This window comes from Macrotis lagotis, chromosome 2 (assembly GCF_037893015.1).
Source record: "Macrotis lagotis isolate mMagLag1 chromosome 2, bilby.v1.9.chrom.fasta, whole genome shotgun sequence".
Lineage (NCBI taxonomy): Eukaryota > Metazoa > Chordata > Mammalia > Peramelemorphia > Peramelidae > Macrotis > Macrotis lagotis.
Genome location: NC_133659.1, coordinates 78,198,107 through 78,217,627, shown reverse-complemented (window position 1 = coordinate 78,217,627; position 19,521 = coordinate 78,198,107). Strand labels below are relative to the sequence as shown.

Genomic DNA, 19,521 nt, shown 5'->3' with positions numbered 1-19,521 from the left:
AGAATCGAAGACTTTGGGGGGGGGGAAGGCAAGGAGACCAAAGTCTGAATTCCTTTTAAAAAAAAACATCCAGGGACAGCTTGGTGGCACAGTGGATAGAGCACTGGCCCTGAAGTGAGGAGTACCTGAGTTCAAATTTGGCCTCAGAAACTTAAAAATTACCTAGCTGTGTGGCCTTGGGCAAGCCACTTAACCCCATTGCCTTGCAAAAACCTAAAAAAAAAAATCCAGCATCCCAGGATGGAATTGATATTTCAAGATAAGTCAAATTCATCATTTAGCTTCTCTGAATAGCTCTGATAGCTCCCATCTATCCACCCACCTCCATTTAAAAAGGGACAACCAAGGCAAGTAATTAGTTTGGTCCAAGACCACACAAGTTGGAAATAGGAAAAAAGTTTAGAAATTACAGTTCTAACTACTGAGTCTTAAACTTGCAACTTATATTCCTTGCCAGGAACTAGAAGGGAGGCATCATGTCAGAATATATATATATATATATATAATGGATTGTATTATGTGTGTTATGTTTATATATAGGCAGTTTATACACATATGTATCATGTGTGGTATATGTGTATGAATGTGCATACACCCTTGTTCACACACACACACTCACATACATACATACACACATTCCTTCAGAATCAGCAAGACCTGGGTTTAAATCCCATCTGATACGTACAATGGTTGTATAATCCTGGGCAAATCATTTTAATCAAAGTGTCCTGAGCAACCCTGTAAGACTATAAGTGGGTTCTGATTTACAATGATAAAGGTAGCTCAATCAATCCATGAAAAAACATTTATTAAGGGTTAACAGTATACCCATGAAATCACAGGATAGGTTTGGTTTAAAAAAAATAGGTGGGAGAAAGAACATGTGTGTTTGGGTAGGAAAGGAGTAATTGGCATAGAGAATCCAAACAAAAGACCCCCAAGGAATGTTTCTCTTCTGTAATAAAGGAGCCTAGAGTCATAACAGGAATTTTCTCTCATTTTCCACACTAATAAAGCAACTAGCACTGTCACCAGGGGGCAATAGTAGCTATTTCTGGGACTAGCAACAAGCATTTTGTTGGTACCTCAAGCACCAACAGAGGAGAGAACAAAGAGACTCTGTGTTAGACTTGGGGTCTGGTAGACCTGGCATGCAGGGTCTCTTCAACTCTGCTCTTAGCAAGATTGGCACTAGACAGTCAAATCCTGACTCTGACACTTAAACTATGGTGCCAGCCGTAAGGTGCAGGTCACTTGACTCATGCTTCCTCATCTTTTAAAACAGTGATAATATTACCTATAGTTTACCCTCCCTAGGGCTATTTCAAGGATCAAATTTGATAATGTATGTACAATATTTAGTAAACCTATAGAGATATGAACTATTATGATTTTAATGAAATTAGCAGAGGATCCTTGAAGTTAAGAAGACTGAAGTTCTGAGATCTATTTCTGATACAAGTTGGCCATGAGACCATGAACAAGTCCCTTAAGCTCCAGACCTGGATAGATGAGTGGATCTGGAATCAGGAAGACCTGAGTTCAAATTCTGCCTCAGACATTGCTATCCTGAGCAAGTCATTTAACTTCTATTTACTATAATTTTTTTCATCTGCAAAAGGAGGATGATAATAACAGCACATACATCCCAGGATTATTGTGAAGATCAAATGAAATTACTATTTGCAAAGTTCTTTGCCAGCCTTAAAATACTCCATAAAGGTTTTTGTTATTGAATCATTTTAGTTATATCTGATTCTTTGTGACCCTTTTGGGGATTTTCTTGGCAAAGATACTGGAAGTTTGCCATTCTCCTTTCTCCAGATCATTTTACAAATGAGGAAACTGAGGCAAAGAGAAGTGATTTGCCCAGGGTCACACAACTAGCAAGTGTCTGAGGTTTAATTTGAACTCAGGTCCTCCTGACTCCAGGGCCAATGCCACCTAACTGCCCAGCTAAATGTTTAAGAGTATATTATAGAGTAGTTGCCAGTCTGTTTTAGGAGAGTTTCTTATATAAGGCACAGGGGGTTAAGTGGCTTGCCCAAGGCCACACCACTAGGTAATTATTAAGTGTCTGAGACCAGATTTGAACCCAGGTACTCCTGACTCTAGGGCTGGTGCTCTATCCACTGCACCACCTAGCCACCCCATGGATCCAGTTTAAAAAAAAATTAAATGAAGACTCACCCCTGAGGTTTTTTAAAATGCTCTCAACTTCATAAAAAGTTGCATTGCCCATGCTCAAGGCTTCTTCAGCTCTGCTCTTAGCAAGATTGGCACGGGAAAGCAGCTGATCTGATTTCTGTAAATAGTCAGGTACAACCAAGATTAGAGCACATGTAACCTACACCCCAGACACGCATTCCTACCAAATAAAATTAACCCCAGCACATTTCTCTTTCATGATAAGAGAATGCCATAATTCACCTCGCAGGAACATGAAAACAGATGCAATCTCCCACTCTTTGGGAAAGGACAAAACATTGGATGACTTGATGACACAGACCCAGAGACAAAACAATCTCATATTCAGGTTTTGAAAATCTCTTGCAAATGATCATTTTAACCCCTCACACAGTTAGAGGATGAAACCCCAAACTAAATATCAAAAGGTCTAAATTTTATTCCCAAATATGAGGACTGACTCATTGGGTGGTGGTTCTGGGTGACTAATATTTTGTTTGCCTTCTAACCTAGATACAAGGAAGCTTATTTCAGGACATCTTTAGATAGCAGCCCTTGTGCCTATTTCAAATCCTGACTCTATCATTCACTAACTCTGTCACTTTGGGGAAGTCATTCGAAGCTCTCTGAGACTCAGTTCCCTCATCTGTAAAATGAGGATCATAAATCAGATCTGAATGATCTATTAATAAACAGGGTTGTTATGAAGAAAGCCCTGGGGAAACCTTACAATGTTAAATAAATGTAAACCATTCTCAGTGGAAATGACGTACCTGTCTCTCCTTCTCTCCATCCCGTAACAGCCGCTCTGTTTCTTCCTCCCAGTTTCCCAGGCGGTCTTGCCAATGCTTGTACTCAGTTATGTGTTTTGTTACCAGACTGGACAGAGAATTGGCTTCCTGTCTGATTCTCTCTGTTTCTACCTGAAATCACAGGGACATCAAGAAGTCTTACTTTCCTACCACAAGGAAAGAAGCAACTGTGTAGGGGAGAGACACATAGAGATGATGGGGGGGGGGGGAGATAGGATGGAGGGGTTTCATCAAGACCTGAATTCAAATCCATTAGATATTTCTAATTCAAATCAATTAGATGTTTACTAGCTGTGTTATTCTGAGAAAGTCATTAATTGCTATCTGCCTCAGTTTCCTCAACTGTAAAAGGAAGATAATAATTTCACCTACCTCCCAGGGCTGTTACAAGGATCAAATGAGATAATATTTGGAAAGCACAGTAGAGTGCTTAATAAATGCGTGTTCCCTCCCTTCTCTTGCCCCCTACCTCAAGGACCAGGCTGCAGAACCTTGCCCTGCCTAGAAATAGGAGCAATGTAGTAAGAGAAGACACAAAAAGCCACAAGGCAAAGAAAAGTGGATCCCCGAAACATCTAAGAAACTTTCCATCTTCTTATTTCCAAGTCATTGTTTCTGCCTACATTTATGTTTTCTCTTAGCCCAGTTCTATAGAGGACATGGAAGGAAAAAAAAGGTGGAGAAAGGAACAGATAAATTAGATAAATTGGGGGGTGGGGGTGGGAGAGCTGGATCACATGCAAACTTGGCAAAAAAGAATAGATTTTTTTTTTTCTGAACTAAACTATGAAGGCTGTCCCCTAAAGCAAATAGAAGTAAGTCCTTTTTGGTTAGGACTCAGGAAAAAATGAAACCTTTACTAGTAATTCATTTGCCACAGTTTCCAATGGTCCCTGGGATCTGGGAAAAGGGCTACTACTGTATCAGCCCCTGTGAAATTATAATGACCAATCTTGGCTCCAAAGAAGAGTTATGAGAAGCCAGGTGGAATCATGTGGGTGTGGAACACTGCATATGTCAGACTTTTTCCATGTGTGGGTTAGTTTTGCTGAACTGATCTTTTTTCCCCCTTCTCTTTTTTAATCCTTTGTTATGATGGTTGTTTTTCTGGGAAAACAAAGAAGAAAGGATGGACTAGGAAATGGAGGTGATATTTTAAAAAATAGCAACAATTGTCTTTTTTTTTAAAAAATATGGCACTTGATTGTTTGCTGTTGTACAGTCATTTCAGTCATGTCTGATTGTTCAAGACCCCATCTGGGGTTCTCTTAGCCAAGATGCTGTAACAGTTTGCCATTCTGTTCTCAGTTCATTTTACAGATGAGGAAATTGAGGCAAAAGAGGTTTAAATGATTTGCCCTGCATTAAGCATGTAATATTTGTCAATTGATTGTAAAGTTTTATTTTATTTATTTAAAAAAATGCTTGTTGACTGACAGTAAAAATTTATTTTGTTTAAAAAATGCTTGACAGTTGACTGATAGTAAAAACTATCTTATTTATTTTTTAAATGTTTTTAACTGTTGAATGTCAGTAAATTTTTATTTTTTAAAAATGCTTGTTGACTATTGACTGTCAGTAAAATTTATTTTACTTATTTTTAAAATATTATTGACTGTTGACTGATAGTCAAAATTTATTTAAAAAAAACATTCACTATCTTCAGAATTTACCATTTCTAATAGACCAAAGTTATGCCAAATCTTTCTCAGAATTTTCTCCTCAGAAAGTAGATAGAAAAAAAAGACAAAAGAAATGGAAAATAAGAGACTCTTCTTTCAATCTGAAGTTGGGATGAGGGAGAGGGTCCCCTGGGGGAAATGGCTCGGTAGATTGGAGGTCAGACTGGAATCCCCAGATGAGAGAAGAGATTTATGTTTCAGCTGTTTGCTGTCTGCATGTTTGAGCTTGAGGCCTCCTCACCTGGAAGGCCTGGCTAGTGATCCCTGGATGTTGAGGCATGGAGTTCAAGAGTCGCAGGCTCTGCTGGTATGATCTCTCGGCTTCAGTGTCAGCTTGACTGGCCTCCCTCTGCAACTGCTGGGCCAGGGATTTGGCTTCTTCAAATCTACATAAAGAGATCATTTTGAGAATTTGCAAAGGACAGAACTCTAACTTTGGAGTCAGGAAGACCTGAATTCAAATTTTGCCTCACACAATAACTTGTTATGTGACCCTGAACAAGTCATAGACCTTCTCTCAGACTCAGTTTTCTTAAATGAATATATTAATAGTACCCACATCCCAGGATTGTTGTAAGGATCAAATGAGGTAATATTTGAAAAAGAACTATATAAATGTTCACTGTTAGCTCTTATACATGGGAACTTTTATTATCTCAACCAGAAAAGAATCATACATAACTGGGGTCCCATAAGAAAGCCTTCCTTGCTTCTCTGTCTGCCACATTTCCGGTAATAAATGCAGTAAATTCAAACTTACTTTCCCACAAGCCCTTGCACCACAGAGCTATCCACACTGCCGCTTCCCACTCCTTCGATCGCAGCTTTGCGAACCAGTTCCAAGGCTTGGTTAGAATAATCCCTGGTTTCCCCAGCCAATCGTTCCATGTCATTCGCTGACTTCACATGACTGAAATGTCAGAATTTGAATCCCATTAGAGTTCTCACAGCAAAAGTTGGGACATTTGCTGTTTTCCTTTTGGTCTTTCATGGAAGTCAAAATAAAGAGAATGGCAGAGCGGACTTGCCTCAAAAAGACAAATAGAAAAATGAACAATGACCTCATAGTGGATATAATAGACCTTTAAATAATAGGATGTTCTGGAATAGAAGAGTCAGATACCCATCGCTCCTGAGAGTACTGCCTGAACCAGCTTAAAATGTAATTGGAAACTATTTAATGATATAAGTAAAATATGATAGGATCTATAGATAATGTTATGTGGTTTTCTAAGTCAATACGTATCTGCAGGGCTCTTTATGTGAGGTTTAATGGTCCCTGCTTCTATTTGAGTTTGATACCACTATTCTGGAGAACCATCCTAGAATAAAGAACTAAGGGTTTTCCCCTTGTAGCATTATCATTTGTATATATGAAAATATCTGATTTTCAAGACCTTTCATTATTCAGTAAGTAAAACCTAAGGATTGCACTCAATGATTTTTTTTTATGATGGAGACATACTCATCCAACCTATCTAACAAGAGCCTGAAGTTACCTCCACACCAAGATGAGTTGTCCCATTGGGCTTTGTGGAGAACACAACAACAAAAGAACCACAACAAGATGTGGATGTTGTCTATTGTCCAGATTATGACATGAAATCAGATAGTGAACCTATAGAGCTCATATAATCTTGGATGAGATACCCCAAATGGACACATTGGGCCCAGAATTGAGCAGCAGGAGGAAAACGGACTGGGTTATTTTTGGAAAAATTGCAAAACTTCTTTACTGAAACAAAGGCCCAGGTTTTTAAATACAATATTCTAACAGTATTATTGTATGGTTGTTAATCCTGGAATACTAAAATGAGCATTTCTCAGAGGACCAAGGAGAACCATAAATTCACTAGAAACATGAAAGAAATAAGTACCAAAAAGACTAAAAAATAAGCACTAAAAATACCATTCAAGTGAACAGAAAGATAGACTGTTCTTGTGTCATCAGTGAGGGATAAAATAGGTTTAGTTCAGGTTCTTATCCTGGCATCCTGCAATGCCAAGACAAAATGAGAAAGTTTGCCTATCCTTTCCAATTGGGTGGACCTCCTGTACGGCAAATTTGTGGTAGAACAAGGACAAGAGCCTGAAAGATTGGATAGGCATGGACAAGGATGTGCTGCTTTAGAGGGAACACTGACTTTGGAGAGATCATAGATCCATTTTAGCCTTTTGAGTAGATGCAGTGATTTCCTGAAGGAAACAGGGTAAATGTTCATATAGTTAGACAGAGACAGACCCTGAACCCAGAACAGTCCAATATTTTACATAGAAAGAACAACAAAAATAATATACTGCACTATGTCTTGAATATAAGTTAAATGAATGAAATGAACATAGTTAATTGAATGAAAGTCCCAGGGTCCTTCTAAAGTGAGTGATTTCTTACAACTCAAGACCCTTTTCTATACTGACAAGGCTTCTCACGCTATTTCTGCCAGATTATTTCTTTTTCCCATTAGTCCACTCCTAAACTGGGCCTGACTCCAAAGAGAAACCTTTGTCAACAAAATTATCCCAGATGTTCTTCCTTGCTCTTCCCCCAAAAAACTGAGGAAAACTATGCAAAGCCCAGGAGATGGCTCACCCTGCAGAAGTCCAAACCAGTCCTCTTGGACTGACAGAACTCCAGTTGGAGTTCAACTGAGTTTATCACCACCTGTTGGGCATCATACTAAGGACAAATCTTAAAGGTAGCTGGGGGATAAAGAGGACTCTCAGAAGCTGCAGGGTCCCAAACATATGTTTTACAGCAGTCATTAGGCCGCTGCTGAGCTTGTCTGATTGTAGGTTAGGCCCCCAACTAACCTGCCTGCTCACTACTTGTTGCTACTTGTTGCTGGGCTTGAATGGGAATCTGAGTCCCCTGAGGCTGCAGAGAGAGTTCTTTCCCAAAGGCTCATTCGTTCCAGTTCCAGGTGGCCTTAGGAACCGTGCCCAGCATATATGTAGCCAACAAGTCACCCTTGGAACAGCTGGGAAGGAAATGCTTCCAGTCTCTATCCATGGACCCTTCCTTACAAAAATATTTGTGCCTGATACCACTGTAGAGATTCTTCATCTGGACTCTGTCAGCTTAAAAAATAACAATCCTTTGATAGCTATTTAAATAGAATTAGTAATCCTAAATTACAAATAAATTACCAATCCTTTGTAATCCTAAATATTTTAAGATGTGCATTTAAAGAAATTATTCTGAAATGGGAATCATTAGTTTCACCAGACTGTCAAAGGCATCTGTGACCCAAAACAATTTTAACACTCCTATGCCATGGTATATCTGGACAACTCTAGTTCTCTAAAAACCAAGCCATTCATACCCACACTTAGGAAGGAAGAAGATTGTTCACCCCAGGGCATGATCTACCAGAGAGTCCCTGTGGTCACACCTCAGCTTGGATGAGTCAGTTACCCAAGTAGACAGTCTCCAGGTGAAGAGCACCAAATGGGACTCACCTGTCAGCTAGCTTCCAAGCTTCTTGGGCTAGTGCTTTAAAGCTGTTTGGTCCTTCATACTGGTCTGAAGGTGGGATATTCTGGAGGGAAAAAGAATAGAGAGGAAGTCTTATGTTCTACCACTTAACCTCAGTATGTACATATAGCAGGGAGGAATCTGATCCTTTAGCATCATTCCTGTTGGTGCCATTCTCAATGACTCCAGGAATCTTCTGCATCTCTATATTACTCCCTGCCTAAGTGTATCTGGTCATCAGTCAATGTTTTACCTATTATAGCATCTGGTCCTAGATCCTTATGTCTCCCAACTCTCCACCACTGCTTTCTTCCTTCAGATTTAATAACAAAATTCAACTAATCCTATCCCCTTCCTGCTTTAGGATTATATTACACCTCAAAACATCAAGAATTTGTGATTTTGGCAAAATAGGTATTTTCTCTACTAACCCATTCCCTGCTGTGCCTTGGCTGATATACCTTATGTGTTGCCTTGGCTGAAAATGATACTGATAATAGAATTCATATGGCACTTCAAGATTTATATATTAAGATCCTTGCAACAATTCTGTGAAATAGGTTCTGTTATTACCTATGTTTTACAGTTAAAGAAACTGAGGCAAACAGCAGTTAAGTGACTTTCCCAGGGTCACATAACTATTGTGTCTGAGGTCACATTTGAACTCAAGTCTTTCCCATTCCAGGCCTAGGACTCTATTATGCCACCTAGCTAACTCTCAAAAGGTTATTTATAGGGGTGACTAGGTGGCATAGTGGATAAAGCACCAACCTTGGAGTCAGGAGTACCTGGGTTCAAATCTGACCTCAGACACTTAATAATTAGCTAGCTGTGTGGCCTTGGGCAAGCCACTTAACCCCGTTTGCCTTGCAAAAACCTAAAAAAAAAGGTTATTTATTACCCTGGAGCCAATCTAGGGATGAGTCTCCTCAAATTCAGCTAAATTGGTCCTCAAGAGATAGATATCACAGGTCAGCAACTGATCCTAGATTCCAAGTCTTTCCAGCTTGGTAGGGCCTACCTGAGCTTGTTTTCCTCTGGAAAAGTCTCTGGAATCCAGGATCTTTTCCCTACCATAATGAGGCATTTTAGGAGACTTCTTTAGTGGAGGATTAATTTGAGTTTGCCTACCATCATTTTCAGGATTCTGCTGTCCTCATTAGGCCAATTACTTTTTTTTAGGTTTTTTTGCAAGGCAAACAGGGTTAAGTGACTTGCCCAAGGCCACACAGCTAGGTCATTATTAAGTGTCTGAGACCGGATTTGAACCCAGGTACTCCTGACTCCAAGGCCGGTGCTTTATCCACTGTGCCACCTAGCTGCCCCATAGGCCACTTTCTTGAACCAAGTAGAATGATGGGAGAAGAGGAAGGGGACCGACATGGGAGAGGAAGAGTACCTGAAACAAGAGGGGATGCAGAATGGTAAAGAACCCAGAACCTGCTAGAGAAAAAAAATAACACAAAAGGTAGGAATCAAGGGGTCACAAGGAAGAGAGATGATAGGAAACAACTTAAAACAGAGAGAAGAGAATGGGGGAAGAAGTGGCAGTGGTCAAGTGAATGAAGGCAGGTCTTTTAATGAGATCTCCCCCACCCCCAGCCTCAAAACACAGAAGAACTTACAGTGCTGCTCAGAGATGTTTTGCTTTCCTCCAAGTTCAATCTCATCTTGGCAATCAGTTTTCGGGTGTCCTGGACTTGACTCTGATACTGATTCCCCAGGGATAGCATTCTGCCCGCAGTCATTTTGAGCTCATCCAGTCGTGACTGGTAGTTAGTCTCTTGGGCTCTTGCCTTATCCAGGCGGAGCTTCAGGGACCTACCAGAACCTAACATATATAAAGAGACAAAGTAAATACTTCCTGGGTTGGTCATTTTAGAATCACTAGACTTAACAAAGGGCTAAAGAGAAAGAAGCCCAATTGGTCAACCCAATTATAATAGGCATAAATGTCACTTGATTGCCTTGTTTGTTGCCATGCATTCTGATCAAAAAGGACTTAACCATTTTTTCTCCAACTTCTAAAGAGGATCATGGGATCAATTAAATGCCAGAGTCAATAGGGAGTCACTATAGCTTATGGAATAGAGGAGAGGCATGGTTAGATCTACAGTTAAAGAAAAATCCTTCACTGAGTGGTAATAAAAAGCAAATGGTAGAGCTGAAATTTGAACCCAGATCTCTGATTTCAAATCCAGGTCAATTCCAAGTGGGCCATGCTACCTCCAAGGATAACAAAAGGATGTGCTAACATTTTGAGACTCAGGACCTTAGAGATCTTGATCCTAGCGGGGTACTCCACCACATATAATTACTTCTCCATAGAAGTCCTTCCTTGCCTTTTCTGTCTGAAGAGAAACTGTCCCTTTTTACCTTCAGAGATCTGAGCTTCTCTCAGAATATCCTGAAGGGTCCCTTCCGCTTCCTTCAGCCTGCCTTCCAATTCTGCGTTGGGCAGGGTCCCACCACCAGCTTGCACCTTCAAAACAAGAGCCTCCACACTCTGCAGCTGCTGCAAGTACTGGTCCAACTGAAACCAGCAGAGGAGACAGGATCAGAACATGGAGGGAAACTGAGGTTTCCTAGTCACTATTGAGACTAGGACCCATCCAGAAACTCTGAAATACTTATGCTCAGAATTTAGTTTGTTCCAAATCTGAGGCTCCTTTGGGATCCTGAAGAACAAATATTTACATTCTCAGAATTTTGGAGAGATTTCTGGAGAGCATTTGTGTTATGACTTCTCAAATTAATTTACATTTTATTGATTTATATTTTACTTGCATTCCTTTAAAAAATATACAAAAGGGTCTGTAAGAACTTAAATACCATTTCATTAACACCATTAATCAAGTCTCCAAAAAGAACTCCAGCTGCTCCCATCAGATTATCTCCCACCCATCCAGAGCTCTAATAATTATCTAGGAAACACTTGTGTACTTTAAACAAGAAATACTCTGTGTGGCAGGTGACATTAGGAAGGGAACTTACCTGACTCCTCACTTGGTTGTAGCAAGTTGGACAATTGGTTAATGCTGAATGATCACAACTGACACCCCCAAATCCTGGCTTGCAGATGCAGCTCCCATCACTTCGACATCTCTGAGACTCAGATCCCACCGAGTTGCAATTGCAAGCTAGAGAAAATGTAAAGAACTTAAATCAACTTAACATGAAGGGGGAAAAACATTATGACCAAGAGAAACATAAAGAATATCAGGTCATCACTGCTAAGAACTCTTAGTCATTTCTGGTCCAGATAATATATGTTTTTGGTCTACTTTTCACCAGGAACCTATTTCTTGAATGGGTGTATCTCCAGGAAGAAGATGCAAAGACTAAAAGACACTGCATCAGTCTATACTTCAGTCTCTTATTGCCAACCTAAGACCACCAGTATTTCTCTCACTATTCTCTTACTTCTCTTATTATTTTTCCTTGATGATCTCATCTGTTCTCTCAGATTCTATTATCAACTTTCTGTGGATGATTCTCAAATCTACTTATCTGGCCCTAACCTGTCTCACCTCTCCAACTGCCTATTCTACATCTTGAATGGGATGTTTTACAGGTATCTTGGCCTCAACATGTCCAAACCTGAACCCATGATCTATTATCCCCCCCCCCAAGTCTTCTTTTTCTAACTGTCCTATAACTATCAGGGATACCATTGTTTTCCTAGTTACTCAGGCTCACAACCTAAGGTCATCCTCAAATTATCCCTCTCTCTCTCTCTCTCTCTCTCACTCCCCACTCTTATTACCAATCTGATGTGATGTCTATCCATTCAGCCTTTATGACAGCTCTCAATTATACCTCCTTCTCTCCCAACACTACCACTATCTTAGGGTGGACCCTCATCACCTCACCCAACAGGCTATTGCAATTGCTTCAGTTCTCTTCCTACTCCTGCCATCCTTTTCTCAGCTACCAAAGAGATCTTCTAACAGTCTAAGTCTTACCATGTCATTCTCCAATTCAATAAATTCCAGTATCTTCCTATTACCTTCAGAATCCAATATAAAATCCTAACACTGCCCTAAATTTCTAATTTCCATACACCTTACTCCACTTACTCCATTTACTCTATAATCCAGTAGCAATGACCTCTTTGTTGTTCTCTGCACAAAGGCAATCCATTTCCTACTGCCATATGCATTTCCACCGGTTGTCCTCCATGCCTGAAACTCATGTCCACACCTCAATCTCTTGATCTCCCTGCCTTCCTTTAAGTCTCAACTCAAATCTCACTTTCTCCAAGAAGCCTCTCCTAGGTTCATTGCATGTTAGTGACTTTATATGATTGCTTATGTCCAATTTATCCTGCCTATATCTTGTATGTATTTACTTGTTTGCATGTTAGCTTGCCCATTAGATTGTAAGCACTTTTAGGGCAGGGACTGTGGTTTTCTTGATAGACACCAAATTACAAAGCACTAAGGTTTATCACTGTATCTGAAACATAATAAAGACCTGTTGACTTACTGACTTCATCCAAATGTTAATGAAACTGTATATCTGTTAGATAACTAATTTTCATGCCAAGAAGATATTGACCTGGCACAGAGATAGAAGGAAGACTTCTATCCCATGAATTCCAATGTCTGCTTTGGGAATAGCTAAAATATCTTCTTCAAATAGTGACCAGGCTCAGTTTGGGAGATAAAAGTCAAACCACAACCCTGGAGAAAATGTCAAAGAGAAGCTGAACATTCTTGAATTCTGAAGACTCCATATGAGTGTGTTCATGTTGGGTGAGAAATCACCTGACCCAGGAGATGCCCAGAAGATTCACTTTCATTGGCAACAACTTTGGGGACACACTTCAATTATAGGATCTAGAGTTAGAAGAGATCTATTGGTCACTTATTTCAATTCCTTCATTATAAAGAAATTGAAGATGAGGGAAAGTAAATGATTTGCTGAAAATCACATAGGTGGTCATTGTCAGAGGAAAAGACAGCCCAGAGCAAATTCTCTTCCACTGTCTCTAGTCATGAAACCTCTGATATATTGGTTTGGTTTAGGGTGCCCTGTAGTCATCTGAGATTCTCTTGAGAGGGATTAGGGTTTCTGACAAGTCCAGAAGTCCTTGGATCTCAGGTCTTCATTATCTCTCTGGAATCCTGGGGACCAAGTATAATCAAAAGTTAATCTAGATATTCTAGGACTAGAAGTCATAAAATCAAGTTCCCATCATAAGTACTGAACCTACCTACCACTGGTATGCAACAACTAAGCCTGGAAAGAACAGAGGAGGATGAGGCAACTAGGAGCAATGGTTAGAACTCTAGGACCTAGAATCAGGAAGACCCAATTTTTGATCTGATCTCAGACACTTATTAGTTGTGTGACTCTGCTCCCTCTATACTCAAGAGCTGTGTGATCCTGGAGAGTCATTTAACCTCCATAAGCCTCAATTTCCTCATCTATAAGGGAGCTAGACTTGATGGTTTCTAAAGTCCCCTCCAATTTTAAATCTATGAACCTGTGAGGAATGATATATAATAATTCCTTTCATCTGAAATAATAACTCACATTTATACAAGAGCCTTAAAGGTTTACAAAGCCTTTATCTTTCAACAATCTTGTGAGTTAGGCAGTATCCAAAACAGTGGCACAGGATTAGACTTAGGAATCCTTTAAGATACTTGACTCAAAAGCAGAATCTTTCCAGGGAAAGCTTTGAGAGTCACTCATTCCATGCCCCAGTTGTACTGACTTCCTGCAAGGGTCTCTTCAATCACCTTATTCCACACACCCCGACCCCTCTTATTTTTAGTTTGTACAGCCCGATTCTTGAGCCATTTGTGGCCCTCCCCCAACAGGTTTGGCAGCCACTTTTCCTCTCTACCTGCCTCAGGATTATACCCAACCCATGGCCCGTTTTTATCTCCTCTTCCCCTTAGGAATGTAAACCTGGCTTCCTCAGGCTCCTCATCCAGTTTTAACCCCTTAAGGGCCCTGTGAATCCTTCAACAGCATTATGCTCTACCCTGTCCCAGTTCTCTTGGTGGATTTCTAATTTGTAATCAATCAGCAAGTATTTATTAAGGGGCTTATTGTGTTCCGGGGAGAGGATACAACTGAAATAATAAAATTTAAAAAAAAAAAGAATTCTTGCCTTTAAGGAACTCATATTCTAATGGAGGAGACAATATGTTGAAATCTAGTTCCCAAAAAATTAGATACAGAGCATGGATGGTAAGCTCAGAAAGTAATGGCAGCTGCCGTGGGGGCTGGGAATGGGTAAGGTATCCTACTGGAGAAGTGGGATCTGAGATCACTCTACAAAGAATGTAGAGCAATTTCTTCCCCTTATTCCCATGTTTCTTGTTTCCAACCTCACACTTTCATTCAGATACACACACACACACACACACACACACACACACCCCAAATCCCCAGGGTTACATTCCTACCCCGACATCGGTCTGCAGGATTGGTAGCCAGAGGATTTCCAAAGTAGCCCTCTTTGCATTGGTCACAGTGGAAGCCGGCTGTGTTATAAATGCATTTCAAACATTCCCCTGTCAAATGATTACACTTCCCAGGTGTGCTGGGGTCAATATTGTTATTGCATTGACAAGGCTGACAGGGCCTTACTGGACCATTTTCACCAAAGGGATCTCCAAAATAGCCATCAGCACAGAGTTCACAGCGAGCACCTGAAAAGGGACAGAGAAGCAAAGATTACTATTAGCAGGATTTAGAGCAAAAGTCTTAAAAGAACAGGAAAAGCTAAAGTGAGTGGTGTCATTCCAAGGATGCAAGCTCATACTAGCACCCACAGGGCACAATCAATCTCTTTGGTCCAAGAATGAATCCAAGTCTTGAGAGCATTCAACACTGTGGACTAGTAGAAACACACTGGACTGAGTTAGAGGAGCAGACTTTGAATTCTAGCTCTATAGTTTAGTACATGGTTATTTGGGGCAAGTCATTTCATTTTGGGAGTCTCAGTTTCCTTTTTTGTAATTGAGGAGGATGGACCAGATGGCCCAAAGTCCCTTCTACTTTATAACTATGATTCGATATCTCAAACTATTTGGTTTCCTACCAGATGACTAGCTCTCTAGTTTTTAAGAAGCAGGTTAATCCATATAGCTAAATCCAAAAGATGTTGAGAATTTCCTTTTTCTCAGTACTGGGAAGAGGACCGTTATGTGGATGCTGTACTTAGAGTTACAGGACCCAAAGAACTCACAGTGGGGAAGCAGGCTGCAAAAATATGACTGAGATTAACTCCAGAGAACAGGAGTTAAGAAAACTCCCCAGCAAATATATTGTCTTTTTTTCTTTTCTTATTTCTTTTTTTGTTTTTTGCAAGGTAATGGGGTTAAGTGACTTGCCCAAGGTCACACAGCTAGGCAATTATTAAGTGTCTGAGGCTGGATTTGAACTCAGGTACTCCTGACTCCAGGGCCAGTGCTTTAGCCACTGTACCACCTAGCTACCCCATTGTCTCTTTTTTAGAAGGAGATAATGAGTTGGCCCTGGGTCCTTGCCAAGAGCAAGGGAAGACAGGTAGATGGCTAGTGTTCCTTTGGAACCCATGCAATTTGGGGAGAAAGCAAGGTAATCTTGGGGCAAATTTTTGGGAAGATGAGGACCAGAATGTCAGAGGATGGTCAGATACAGATGGGCCATGATCTGTGATCTGCATCGTTAGAGGGAACTCCCAAATTAATGAGAATCAATTCATTTGAGTATTTGAGAGAATGACTTCCAGAGGCAGTATGATACAGTGGAGAGTACCTGATGAACCTGATGTTATGGGATCTAAGTTCAAATCTTGACTCTTCCATTTATTGCCTTTGTGAAAAATTTAAAGTGATAAATGACTTCCCTTCTGTGTCTGTTTCTTCATCCATAAAGTAAGAGGGTTAGACTTGTCAGGTCTGTCCTGGGCTTTATTGAGTGCTGAGTCTGGAAGTTCAAATCTGGTCTCAGACTCTCACTAACTGTGTGATCCTGGAGAAGTCACTTATCTTTGCTAACCTCAGTTTCCTCATCTATAAAATGAACTGGAGAAGGAAATGACAAACCTTGTTGATATCTTTTCTTTTTAGGTTTTTGCAAGGCAGTGGGGTTAAGTGGCTTACCCAAGGCCACACAGCTAGATAATTATTAAGTGTCCGAGACAGGTACTCCTGACTCCAAGGCCGGTGCTTTATCCACTACCCCATCTAGCCGCCCCCAAGATAGTAACTTCTTAAGGATATTGTAGCTATGACTCAAGTTTTGTGTACAGGTTGGATTAGAGAGGTCTGAATTTTTTTTAATAATTTTAACTGCACCATGAGAATGTAGAAATTTGGATGAGACTTTAGAGATAATTTGGTCTAACCCCCTCATTTCTATAAATGAGATCACTGAGACCCGGAAAGAAGAAGTAGTTCATCCAATGTTACATAGAAAATAAGAATTCGGTCCTTAACCTTTAGACCCAATATTCTTTGCAATTTTGTTTGTCCCTAATTCACCTATGTTGGATCAAAAAAAAAAAAGGAAATTAGAAGTTGTAAAAGTCTGTCAAGTCCTTAGAAATTGCACAGAATCCTTCTTATTGAAACAGAAATCAGCTATGCTATAAAGAGAGCATTGCCATTACCAGTGATCCCTTGCGGGCAGTTATTGCAGACAACTTCTTCTGTCTCTGGCATCACTGAGCAACTGAAGCCGTTTTGACAAGGGCACGGCTTGCAGCTGCGGGGATCCTGAGGATCGTTATAGAAACCAATGGGACAGTCAGCACAGTCAATGTCTGGATTTTCATCTCCTGAATAACAATCTCCTAGAAAACACAGGAAAAAGGGACAGGGTAATGAGAAAAAGTACATATTAAATCAACTGAAACAATTTTTCTCTAACCTGAATTCTGCTGGGCAAACAGAGTCTGCTAAGACAAATCTCTGCATCCCCCTCCAAAACCTTCCCCAAACTTTGTCAGAGGAACAAAGGCTCCCACTGCCTATCATCCAATCCTGGGGTGGAATCTGCTCACTACAAGTGGAGATAGAACCATTCCTTCATAAAATCTAGAACCATCCTCACCGTTCTGCACAATTCGACACCTTTTATTATAACCTGCCACATTCATTTAGGACCCAGATCTTCTTTGGTCTTCCTATAAAATTCCTGTAACCTGAAGTAATGGTAGGGTTATAGGGTATCTATGTGGTTCAATGTCTAGAGTACTACCCTTGGAACCAGGAAGACTCTTCTTCTTGAATTCAAATCTGACCTCAGACACTTGCTAGTTATATGACCCTGGGTAAGTCACTTCATCCTGTTTACCTCAGTTTCCTCTTCTGTAAAGTGAGCTGGAGAAGGAAATGGCAAACCAATCTTGTCTCTTTGTTTAAGAAAGCACCCAATAGGGTTTCAAAGAATCAGACACAACTAAACCACAATTTGATACCAACTTCTCCATCCAAAACTGAGCCATGACAACCATATCCTGCAGTTTAGCCCCTTTTTCACAACATGTAGAATTTCCATAATTGGACAAAACTATGGAATGTGTCCTCACTATTTCATTTCATTTTTTTCTACCAATAGAAATCAGTATCAGGCACAATTCCCATCCTCTACCCTCTCTTACCTCCACATTACACACACATACACACATGTATATATAAACATATGTATACATTTACATAAACTAATACATAGACATATATCCAGTATTTTAAATATACCCATACATATGCATATGTAGTCACATAAAAATAAATGTTAATATGTACAATATTCTCATATTATACACATAAACATATTTACCCACATACATATCACCATCTGCCCATACACACATAATTATCATTAATCATCATGCCACCCTCAGGAGGTTGGTTCACTTTCTCTCACCAGTGTCTGGGTCACAGGCTCCTCCACCTTGACAGTTACATGGTATACAACTTCCAAAGGGTCCAAGTTTGGCAGAATCTCTTTTGTATCCAGGGGCACATTCTTGGCAGAATTGTCCCTTGTAGCCAGTTGGACATACACATTTTTCAACCCAGGGAGCTGGGGCTCCAGAGATGGGACGAGCTGAGATCAGGGTCACATTATCAAGGTATCCTGTGCCTGAAATACCAAGATGTCAATCCAAAAAAAGGAAGTAACTGGTAGAAGTACAGAGATCATAAGGATAAAGGTTAGGTCTTGCATTGGATTTTCTTTTCCTTTATTTCAGATAAAAAAAATTATTTCCATTTAAAAAAACAAAATAAAATACTGTAAATTATAATAGCCAAGTTTGGTCTAAGAGAAAAATTGAGAAAATATGCCTCCCTCAGTTCTTTAAAGAGGTGGGGGTGGAGGACTATAGGTGTGTCATATTGTGTGTGTGTGTGTAGGTTATATATGTATATAACACATGTAAGTGAAATAAGAATGTATTTAAAGCTCTTTACAAACATTAAAACACCATAGGAATACTAGCTAGCTATTATTAACAATTATTATATTGCTATAATTGGTGGGTTTTCCTGAATTGCTTTTTCTCCTCTCTTTGTTACAAGACAGTATTCACTGCATAGAGAGAACTTGGTAGGGATATACTTGAAAGTAAAGACAAAATATAAACAAAAATATTAATAGGATATTTTAGAAGAAGACATGACTACTGATCATTTTTTTGTGCCATAGGGAAGGAAAATAATAGTCCAAAAGACTAAAAATCATTGCTTTGTCATTGCCTCATTCAATAACCATCTGTCCATCACTAATCAGAGTTTTAGATTTTTAGCACAGATGTCACTTTGAAAACTTGGGATTGGCTGAAAACATCAAGAGAGAATATAAATGGGAGAAGAAGACTAAGGGCAAAGCCTTAGAAGATGCTGGCTTTTATGGGAGACTAGAAAGAAGAGGAGTTAATTAAGAAGATCAGAAGAAGGAAAGAATCAATGGGTTGCAGTATCATGAAAGTCAGGGAAGTGACAATGTCAGACTACTTAGATATTAAAGTCTGAAAATAGCACTTTGGATTTAATTATTGTTGACTTTGGAGAGAACAGCTTCAGCACATTGGCAGTAATAGCATCCCCTATTACATGGATTTAAGAAGTGAGTAGATGTTAAGTGGACTATTCCTTTCAGAACTTTAGGAGAAAAAGGAAGGAAACAATGGAATGGTTGTGCAAGAGGTAGCAGGCTTGAGGGCTTTAAAAAACAAAGGACTGGAAAACCCCGAGCATGTTTAGAGAAGGAAAAGAGGTAGTAGGAAGGAGAAAGATTCCAAAGAGAGAGGAGGGATGATTGATATCATGATGTCCTGAAGAAGGTAAAAGGCACAGGTAGGCACAATCTTGGAAAGAAAATCACCTCTTCTTCCCTCTAAGAAAGGGTATAA

General features: G+C 39.9%; 1 protein-coding gene across 1 annotated transcript in view; it reads right to left on the bottom strand.

The window, feature by feature from the left end:
• Positions 1 to 19,521, bottom strand: part of LAMC2 (laminin subunit gamma 2) — a 74,344-nt gene that overhangs the window by 9,433 nt on the left and 45,390 nt on the right. Inside the window, exons 9-19 of the mRNA XM_074222202.1 lie at positions 18,033 to 18,251; positions 16,774 to 16,956; positions 14,582 to 14,827; positions 11,151 to 11,296; positions 10,533 to 10,689; positions 9,782 to 9,987; positions 8,141 to 8,220; positions 5,442 to 5,591; positions 4,923 to 5,067; positions 2,961 to 3,110; positions 2,191 to 2,305 (exon numbers count right to left, since the gene is read on the bottom strand). Of these exons, the coding sequence (XP_074078303.1) occupies positions 2,191 to 2,305; positions 2,961 to 3,110; positions 4,923 to 5,067; positions 5,442 to 5,591; positions 8,141 to 8,220; positions 9,782 to 9,987; positions 10,533 to 10,689; positions 11,151 to 11,296; positions 14,582 to 14,827; positions 16,774 to 16,956; positions 18,033 to 18,251 (1,797 nt within the window). The remainder of the gene's footprint in view (positions 1 to 2,190; positions 2,306 to 2,960; positions 3,111 to 4,922; positions 5,068 to 5,441; positions 5,592 to 8,140; positions 8,221 to 9,781; positions 9,988 to 10,532; positions 10,690 to 11,150; positions 11,297 to 14,581; positions 14,828 to 16,773; positions 16,957 to 18,032; positions 18,252 to 19,521) is intronic.